This window comes from Ornithorhynchus anatinus, chromosome 11, assembly GCF_004115215.2.
Source record: "Ornithorhynchus anatinus isolate Pmale09 chromosome 11, mOrnAna1.pri.v4, whole genome shotgun sequence".
In the NCBI taxonomy this organism is placed as follows: Eukaryota; Metazoa; Chordata; class Mammalia; order Monotremata; family Ornithorhynchidae; genus Ornithorhynchus; species Ornithorhynchus anatinus.
Window position 1 is genome coordinate 33387125 of NC_041738.1, and position 10389 is coordinate 33397513.

General features: G+C 47.5%; 1 protein-coding gene across 2 annotated transcripts in view; it reads right to left on the reverse strand.

The window, feature by feature from the left end:
* The window catches only part of AMFR (autocrine motility factor receptor), a 36269-nt gene extending 26315 nt beyond the window's left edge, over positions 1–9954 (reverse strand). The window contains exons 1-2 of one of the 2 annotated variants that reach the window (XM_029075442.2): positions 9459–9954; positions 1635–1727 (exon numbers count right to left, since the gene is read on the reverse strand). In XM_029075442.2, the coding sequence (XP_028931275.1) occupies positions 1635–1727; positions 9459–9758 (393 nt within the window). In that variant the 5' untranslated portion in view covers positions 9759–9954. Of the gene's footprint in view, positions 1–1634; positions 1728–9389; positions 9409–9458 lie in introns of those variants that run through there. The other variant, XM_029075443.2, reaches the window with a different exon arrangement.
* Positions 9955–10389: the final 435 nt, after the last annotated feature.

The following is a 10389-nucleotide window of genomic DNA, read 5'->3' on the forward strand; positions in this document are numbered from 1 at the left end:
ACAGAGCTATATATAACATAATAATAATAATGTTGGTATTTGTTAAGTGCTTACTATGTGCAAAGCACTGTTCTAAGCGCTGGGGTAGATACAGGGTAAAATCAGGTTGTCCCACGTGAGGCTCACAGTTAATCCCCATTTTACAGATGAGGGAACTGAGACACAGAGAAGTGAAGTGACTTGCCCTCAGTCACACAGCTGACAAGTGGCAGAGCCAGGATTTGAACCCATGACCTCTGACTCCCAAGCCCGGGTTCTTTCCACTGAGCCACGCTGCTTCTGCCTGGGCATTGCTAAAAGAGTATTTGCTACGGACAAGCATAGTCCTCCACTGCTTCTTTTAAACCCAGCAATATCAATCGATGGCATTTCTTGAATGCTTACTCTTTAGAAGAGCACTGTACTGAGGACTCGGGAGAATACGACAGAGCTGGTAGACAAATTCCCTGCTCCCAGTGAGCTTATGGGCTCAATACAAAAACTCTATATAAACCGAATGGGCAGGTAATTCCTTTTAAGTTTCGCCAATCTTTGACAAAGCACAGATATTCCTTAGGGGGAAATGAAAAGCATAAAAAAGAACATTTTGTCCACAATGGACCCACTGTCCCAAGGATCTGCTCTGGAAGAACTTGGTGAGCGATACTGACCTGAGGGGCTGCTGATTCTCGTGACATGCAAAGTATTTAGGAAAACGGAGGGCAGCCTTCTAAATTCTACTTTAGGTCTAAAAAAGGCAGTCAGTGAGCTCACTGAAAACGATTTCTACTAATGCTGCCTCAATCGCTTGAGATTCTGGTTCCTCCAGGTCAAAGGAGAAGGGCTCCACTTTGAAAGCAGTCACCCTTAAACACGCCAGAGCAAGTCAGTAGGGCAGGGCACAGAAAAGGCTTAAGTGTTGTTTTTTTTAATTTATTCTTCAATCATAGTTAAAGACAAACTAACGACCACAAATATCCTCCAAATCCCAGGTATCAGCCACACCTACAGAAAAAGTTCTTTAATGTAGTGTGATCTGCAAATACACTGAACACCTGCTAAAAGGACCTCCCTAATTTCCTTTTAAAGGTGAGCGCAGAATCTTAACTTACTTTTATATGGGACAAAACAAACACGTGCTTTCTTTTCTTTTTTTTAACCCTAAATCCATGTAGAGAAACGGTATGGCATAGTGGATAGAGCACGGGCCCGAGCGTCAGAAGGTCATGGGTTCTAACCCCTGCTCTGCCACCTGTCTGCTGTGTGACCTTGGGCAAGTCACTTCATTTCTCTGTGCCTCAGTGACCTCATCTGTAAAACAGGGATTGAGACTGTGAGCCCCACGTGGGACAGGGAATGTCCAGCCCGATTCGCCTGTATCCACCCCAGTGCTCAGTACAGTGCCTGGAACATGGTAAGCACCTAACAAATACCATAATTATTATGTTACAAAAACCATGGAGAAGGTGATTCACCTGATGCAATACACCTAATTCTGGAGAAAACAAATGTAAACAGTGAACCTGGTTCTAAGAGCACAGATGTTATGGATCTCTCCCTCCCGCTGTGGGGAGCCCCCTCTAGATGCCTCCCCACTCCACTCCCTCCCACAACCACCTCCAGCACCACAAACACCTGGGCTGCACTTTACTTACCTGCCTCTCACTAACACGAAGTGGACCAAACACGACACACTGGATTAGTTTTGCCACCAGCATCAAAAAGCAGCAGGCCGTATTTACCAGCACCTAAAAGAGAAGAACAAATCTCATTTTGCTTGGGGAAAGGAAACAATCTGTCAGTGGGAATTTTGTTATTATTTTCATGAATCTGCATGTTACAGACAGCTGAATGAGTGCTCTCATTTAAAACTCTACTAGTGCAACATTTCAAGTGGCAAAAAAATTGGGCACAAGGCACTCTCAAGACACTTGAGTTTTAGTCTCAATTTATATCAGGTATTCCAAGGAGGGTCCATCAACATATCTCTTCTTAATTTCTCTCATCTAAATCCCTATGGGCGTAAGAATACCTGGTAGAGCTTCAAAAGGATAATGTAAGAATACACTGGATGGGTTTTACTGCTTTGAGATCCCTGAAGTGTTATATAAATACAAATTATTATTATTACAACATATTTAGGAAAGAAAACTGATTCCTAAAATTTCCTCCACTAAATGAGGAATAATACAGACTGTCAGTGCTACCTCCATTTAATCTTTTACTCTCAGCAAATTCTAGACCCGTCAGTCAAATCCTAGATCATTTTAATTGATTGATTGCTTCTCGAAGTTAAATTTAATTTGGAAGCTGAAACAGCTTAGCCTCCCCCAGCCCAAACCTCCCTCCAACAGACTATAGTTCACCACATATTCAAAGCCCTCCTAAAATCCCACCTCCTCCAACAAATGTCTTGGAAAGGAAAGACTCTATCAGTGGGAATTTTGAAATTAGTTTAATGAATTTGCAACAATGTGGCCTAGTGGAAAGAGCAGGAGAGGACCTGGGTTCTAATCCTGGCTCTACCACTGGTCTGCTGTGTGACCTTGGGCAAATCACTTAACTTCTCTGGACCTCAGTTTCCTCAACCGTAAATGGGGATTAAATATCCGTTCTCCCTCTTACTTAAGACTATGAGCCCTAAGTGGAACAGGGTCTGTGTCTGACCTGATTAATTTGTATCTACCCCAGCATTTATTAATTTGGATCTTCCCCAGAACAATACTTAACAAGTACCATAAACCTCCCACAACTCTCCTCCCGCCCCCACAAAAAACTTTGCCATTTAATCCCCAACTCCTCAAACCGTACAAACCGGCCCCACTTCTTGAACTGACATATGAATAAATTCTCAGTTTCTGTGCATCTTTTTATTCAGTTATTCATATATTTTTATCTTTCTCATTGTAAATACTCCTACATCTGTCTCCCCAGATAGAATACAAGCTCCTTCTGGGTAGGGAATGGGACTCTTCTTGATGTTGGACTTTTTCGAGCACTGAATATGGCCAGCAGGTATTCAACAAATACTATTACAACTACAGAGGTCCTAGGCCCTGATCCTATAAAGGAAAGCCAGTGTGAGAAGGAAATAAGCCAAAACTTGAAATATACTTTAGACAAAAGCTCAGATCCCACTGTGTCCTAAGATAATGGTTATTTAAATGATTCTAAACTAGAGTTTTAATTTAAAAAAGTATCTTACCAATTTTTTGACAGTTCCCAAAGATTGACCCCTCCAGGTCCCATCTAATGACTCGTCTATCTCCATTTTTAGCAAATCCTTTTATTTCACCATACAGCCAGTGACTCTGACTCGTCTATGTCCATGTGTAGCAAAATCCTGTTATTTCACAATACACCTAGTGTCTACTCTCATAATGGCAACATGTTCAAAAGTTTCTCTGGGAGTCTCAAGGAAACCTGACAAGTTACAAACTTTGAAAGTAACAAAAGAACTTGAAATACCGGGCCCACAAATCAAGCTGCTCAGCAGTGTTGATTATTGCCGTCCTTACAATATTTAAATTATCACTAGCAGCTCAATCCAAAATATTTATCTGTGCCTCAGTCTTTTCAACTATAAAATGGGGATTAAATACCTGCTCTCCCTCCTACTTAAGACTGTGAGCTTCATGCAGGGCAGGGACTGTGTCCGATTTAATTGACTTGCACCTACCCCAGAGTTTTGAACAAGGTATGACACACAGTAAGTGTTACACAGACACTATTAAAAAAAGTCAGCATCTTTTATGTCCTTCAGGTCCCAGCTAATAACTCAGATTTTTCCAGAAAAATACTGCTAAAGAGGCACATCCACTGCAAATTTCTTCCCATGTGTTGCAAAGTATAACAATCTTGCCAAAAATGGATATGAAGGGTAAGCCATTAGCTGGGACTTGGAAGAAATCATCTATTTCAAAGCAGTAGCCATCCACCCCCATAATCGCACTCCACTAGATTGTCAAACCTCAAGCTGGAAAGCAGCCCCGTCTTTCATTCCCCTAGAGAAGCAGTGTCGCTTAGTGGAAAGAGCCCGGGCTTGGGAGTCAGGGGACGTGGGTTCTAATCCCAGCTCCGTTGCTTGTCTGCTGTGTGACCTTGGGCAAATCACTTGATTTCTCTGGGCCTCGGTTAGCTCATCTGTAAAATGGGGATTAAAAGTGTGAGCCCCACGTGGGACAACCTGATTACCCTGTATCTACCCCAGCGCTCAGAACAGTACTTGGCACACAGTAAACGCTTAACAAACACCATCATTATTATTATTATTATTGCAACTGCTTCTGTTTCTTGAAGGACACCCTGGCCAGCAGTGATCCCTGACATGTGAATTCAGCCAACGGGATTCAGTAAGGTTTACTTGCACCCCCGGAGGGATCGAGAGTTCAGGGAGCTGCAGCTCTCTCCTACTGAGAGTCCTTCACAAGACGCCCAATGACGGGGCCCACCCCAGGATTTTGGGTTCTCCCAAGTGACGGCTGCTTGCCCTCTTCCACCTACAGCTGCAGTTATTCTCGGTCTGCCCCTTTCCACGCTCAGTCTTCTAGCGAGCACAGGCACGAGGCCAGTTACTCCAGCGCAGGTGGTCCTGGGTCTCTCTCTGTCTGTCTCTCTCTCCTTGGGGCTGGGTCCCCGATGAGCCCCCCGACCCTAGTGCCCGCCCTGGGCTCCTGCGGCTGGCTTGGATGGTCCTGCCCCTTTCCCTAGTGCAGTGATGACCACAAGAACGCCAGCATTCACACCCTGAATTTTCATTCGGTACACACAGCTCTAGACCTTTCTCTAGGGACAAAGCAGAGAAGAAACAGCCTGGCCCAGTGAACAGAACACGGGCCTGGGAGTCCGAAGGACCCCGGTTCTAATCTCGGCTCTGTCACTTGCCTGCTCTGTGACTCTGGGCTAGTCACTTCACTTCTCTGGGCCTCAGTTCCCTCTTCTGGAAGATGGGGATAAAGACTGTGAGCCCCATGGGGGACAGGGGTTATTATGTCCCACCTGATTAGCTCGTACCCCTCTAGACCATAAGCGTGTCTGCTAATTCTGTTGTACTGTCCTCTCCCAAGGGCTTAGTACATGCTCCGAACACAGTTAAATGCTCAATAAATACGACTGATTGATTGTATCTACCCCGGCACTTATTACTGTACCTGGCACATAGTAAACACTTTTTTTAAAATAATAAAAAAAAAAATACAATTTCAAACAAACTAAAAAAAAAAGTAGCTCAGTCTAGTCGAGAGAGTCCGGGCCTGCAAGTCAGACAACCTGGGTTTGAATCCCAGCCCTGCCGACTGTCTACATGGTGACCTTGGGCAAGTCACTTCACTTCTCTGGGGTTGTTTCCTTATCTGTAAAATGGGGATTGGATACCTGTTCTCCCTCAAACTGAATCCCACATGAAACAGTCCCTGAGTCTGGCCTGATGATCTGGTAACTACCCCAGAGTTTAGTACAACGCCTGTCACATAATAAACTCTTTTGGAAAATACCAGATTACTACTACTACTAGGAATCTGAGAAAAGGAAGGCTCTCAGGCTTCATACCTCATTTTCTAGAGGTAACTGAGTCATCAGCTACCTGATGATTTCCAGTTCTTCCTCCATCCTGCCCTTATGACTTTCTGGATTCCTCCCTGGACTCAGGGCTGGAATACATTTTCCATGTCATTTTTACACACACCAAGTGAGGGGTAGAAACAGGCTCAGTACTTTCGCTATTGGGAATGTCACTCGAATGTATTCAACCAAAATCCAATGCACCTAAGGCATCTGGCATAACCACAGACATCAGAAATGAATGCTATAAAATTCCACAGCATTGTTCTCATTGATGTGATTAAACTACATATTTTCATAAAAAATCAACTATAACCTGAGTAGGCTAAGCCAGAAGCTCTCCTGCCACAACTTGTTGGGCACAAAACTGTTCACCCCAAATTTCAAAATCTTGTAGACAACTTGGAACTATCAAATAATCCTGTCTATGGACTACGAATCAATCCATCAATAATAGCATTTATGGAATACCTCTTGTGGGCAAAACAGCGTAACAGATGCTGGAAAGAGTACAACAAGAGTTAGAGAGAAAATAGGCACAAAATAATCCTTAGATAGAGGGGAAAAATGGATAGGCAGATGAGTGATTCTTTAAATAGTATCAATCAATCAGAGGTATTTATGGAGTGCTTACTAGGAGCAGGGCACTGTGCTAAGCGCTTGGGAAAGTACAATACAAGTCGCACACAAAACTATCTGCCTATTACGAAGTTACGTTCTAGTGGGAAAAAAATGGGTGTTTCCAGGAGTGTGAGTATATAAGTGCCTCACTGACCCAGTAGGGCTGAGGTGGTAGTTGTTCAGTGGGATGACCTAGGGAGGATTTGTGTTATTAATACTGAAAAATCTCATTAATTCAGAGCCTACTAATCTAAAATTTATAATTATTCAGACAAGGGACTACCCTGTGGTTTCTCCTTTTACCCTCTCCACCGCTGTCAAAGGCAAGCTGACTCTAAAATAAAGTCAAAAGCTGGGATTTACGCTTACAGTCTCAGTTAAACAGGGAAGTAGACCGGGTAGACAAATTAATCAGAGACAGCGAGAGGGGGACTTGATTAACAGGAGAGGCTCCTGTTTCCCCACCTTTTACCGGGGAGAAGGGTGAGGAGAAAGGGAGATTATGTGGCCCTCTCCCTAATAACTAGGGTTCCAGAGTTCCCTAACAGGGGCTACTGGATGACCAGGTTTGGATTTTTCCCTTTGTTCTTTTGCATGAGCACTAGTTGCAGATGTCACTATCCAAATGCACCTCTCTTTTCTTTAAAGGTGAGCGTCAATGGAAAAATCTTCCTCAAATGTTCCTTATAAATCCCAGGACATTTGGAGAGATTCACGGTCCAGGCTATTTTATTCTAAAAAGAAAAGTCACAGGCTTTAGCCAGTTCTTTATGACTATGTGCTGAACTGCCGAAATCTGAACACGGGATCTTCAAAAGGAAACCCTCCAAGAAAAATCATTAAACAAGACCAGCAGTTGTTACATAAACAGAAAAGCTGCATGCCCTAGTGGAAAGAGCAGAGGCCTGAAACTCAGAAGGACCATGTTCTAATACCGGCTTTGGCTGCTGGGTGACCTTGGGCAAGTCACTTAACTTCTCTGAGCCTCAATTCCCTCATCTGTAAAATGAGGATTAAGACTGTGAGCCCCATTTAGGTCAGGGACTGTGACCAACCTGATTATTTTGTATCTACTCGAGTGCTTAAAACAACGCCTTGTATAGAATAAGAACTTAACAAATACCACTTTAAAAAAATTAAAAAAAAAAAACCCACAATAGCTGCTTTTCAAACCCTTGCTAAATCTTTGATTTAAAACAGGGAAATCTGAAATGAGTGGACTATGTTTTAACCTGACCTGGTGGCATAAGGCTCCAAATCTATTCTCTCTGAGTTTTTTCAAAAGTAAAACAGAGTTTCTTTTATTTAAAGCTAAATACGGAATCAAATGAGTTTTCCCCCCTCTCTTTCCTCAATAGATTGCACAGCTGCTGGAGAATGAAACACAGACCACTCCAGAACCTGAAGTTCTTTAGTGCTATGAGAACCAAATGCCCCCAGGACAGGCAGAGGGAGTAGAAATTCACCCCCCGGAAAACCCTGTCTGGCCACAGTTAACTTCTATGAAGCTGACTGCCGACCCAATCACTTCTAATGGGAACTGGCAAATTTAGACACGGGGATCCATTACAGATCCTTCATCAAGAACCCTGCCTGCAGTGTGGTGACTGAGTGCCTCAAAAACGGGAGTAACTTTAATGTCAGTCAGCTGCAGCATTTACATAAGATACAAATCAAGTGCCATAATGGCCCAACTGTTGGTGGGAGCCCATCTTTTTGGCCAAATTACTGTTATGACCTACTGAGGCCTTGAAATTAACTATCCCCATAAATGGGCCCACCTCCGAAACGTGAATTTTCACCTTAATAATAATAATGTTGGTATTTGTTAAGCGCTATTTGCACAGCACTGCTCTAAGCACTGGGGGAGATACAGGGTAATTAGGTTGTCCCACTTGAGGCTCACAGTTAATCCCCATTTTACAGATGAGGTAAATGAGGCACAGAAAAGTTAAGTGACTTGCCCACAGTCACACAGCTGACAAGTGGCAGAGCCAGGAGTCAAACCCATGACCTCTGACTTTGAAGCCCAGGCTCTTTCCACTGAGCCACGCTGCTTCCCCCCACGTCTACTCTTTAGGTCCATCAGAAATATCTCTAACAGCTCACCCTGGTAACCCTTTCTCTCCAGAAACATTTAATGGTTTGAGGGTCCCTAGAGCCAGGCCAACCCCCCGCCCCGCCTGAAACATATTCTTAAACTTCCTTCCTCTCCTCTTCCCCTTTTCTTCAGTTCTCAGTCCCCACTACCTTCCTCCTCTACTTCACATCCTCCGCCCACCCCACTTCACCCACACCACTGACTAGCAACCCTCCCCTCCTCCTTGTCCCCCAGTCCCACTGAAATGATCTTCTACACCTTCTCGGCCCCACTGACTCCCACCATCTCTTACCTTCACACCCACTCCCCAAACTCTTCCCAAAAACTTGCCTAAACCTCTCCTCCATTCACCCTTAACATACACGTCCAGACGCCCCACCTCTTTTCCATGTATGCCATAAGCGTTCCCTCCCGTATTCACCAGATACACACACACCATAAATGTACAAAGGCCTACCTCTCTGGCACACCCCAGACACTTGAACCATACATGTTCACACACCCCTTCACTCCCCATACACACAAACCATACAAGCATACATGCCTCTCCTCCCCTAAACAGCCCAAACCCACAAACCACACTTGTTCACCCTCCCTCCCCCCCCCCCCCCCCCACTCCCCAAAACACAAGAACCATCCATGTATACATGCCCCTCCTCCCCTACACACCACAGACACCGGAACCATCCATGTACACCCCCCTTCCTCCTCCCCTGCCATACTTCAAACGCACGAACCATTCATGTTCACACACACACACACACCCCCCAAGCCACGAACACGGACACACATCCCCTCTTCTCCCCTGCACACCCGACACCCCAACCATCCACTTACACATCCCTACTTCCTCTCCTGCACAATCCAAACGCACGAACCATCCATGCACACCTACCCTCCTGTTCCCCTGCAGGCCCCAAACACCCCAACCCTCCAGGTACACACACACCCACCTACCTCCTCTCCTGCACAATCCAAACCCACCTACCCTCCTCTTCCCCTGCAGGCCCCAAACGCCCCAACCATCCAGGCACCCCCACCTTCCTCCTCTCCCGCACAATCCCAACGCACGAACCATCCATGCACAACCACGCTCCTCTCCTGCAGCAGCCCAACCACCCCCACGTACCCCCGCTCTCCTCCTCTCCTGCAGAATCCCAACACCACAGCCATCCAGGTGCACAACCCCTCCGCTCACCCAGATGCAGAGGTTGTCTGCGCGCAGGTAGAGCGCCAGGTCGCGGGGCTGGGGGCCTGCGGGGCCTGCGGGGCCTGCGGGGCCGGGCGGTGCGGCGGCGGCGGCGGCGGCGGCGGCGGGGAGCGGGATGGCGTCCTCCGGGGCGGCCGGTCCCGGTCCCGGTCCCGGTCCGGCGGCGGCCCCGTTGTGCCTGAGGGCCCGGTAGGCGCTGAGGAGGGTTCCGATGAGGGCCAGCCCGCTGAGGCCCGTGTAGGTGCGCAGGCTGGGCCAGGGGAACCGCTCCAGGAACAGCAGCGGCATGGCGACGGACGACGATGGCGCCCACCGACCGAGGGAGGGGAAGGACGAGGCGGCGCTGCTCCTCCTCCTCCCCCGCCAACGCCGCCGGGCCCGGGCCTCTCCTCCGCGGCCTCCCGCCCTCCCTTGTCCTCAGACCGTCCGGCCCGGGCCTGGCCTCCCCCTTCGCCGCCACGTCCCGCCCCTTCGCCCCGCTTCTCCTCCGACGCGCCGCCCTCGGCCGGTCCTTTTCCTCCGCTGTGTCCCGCCCCCCGTTCTCCGTCGGCCCTCTCCTCCCCGGCCCGTCCTGTTCCCTCTCCTCCCCGTCCCGTCCCTCTCCTCCCCGTCCCGTCCCTCTCCTCCCCGTCCCGCTTCTCCTGCCAACCGCCCCGAGAAGACGACGCGTGGGCCGCCCCCGCACCCTTCTGTCAACCGGCACAAACCCCAAGGACCCCCACAGGCCTCGCCCTCGCCGCCCCACGGGCCTGGGAGCCACTAAGATAATAATAATAATAATAACGTTGGTTTTTATTAAGCGCTTACTATGTGCAGAGCACTGTTCCAAGCGCTTGGAATGGACAATTCGGCCCCATCGCTGCCCGGTGACGGGCTCACAGAGCACAGGGTCATCAGGTTGTCCCACCTGAGGCTCACA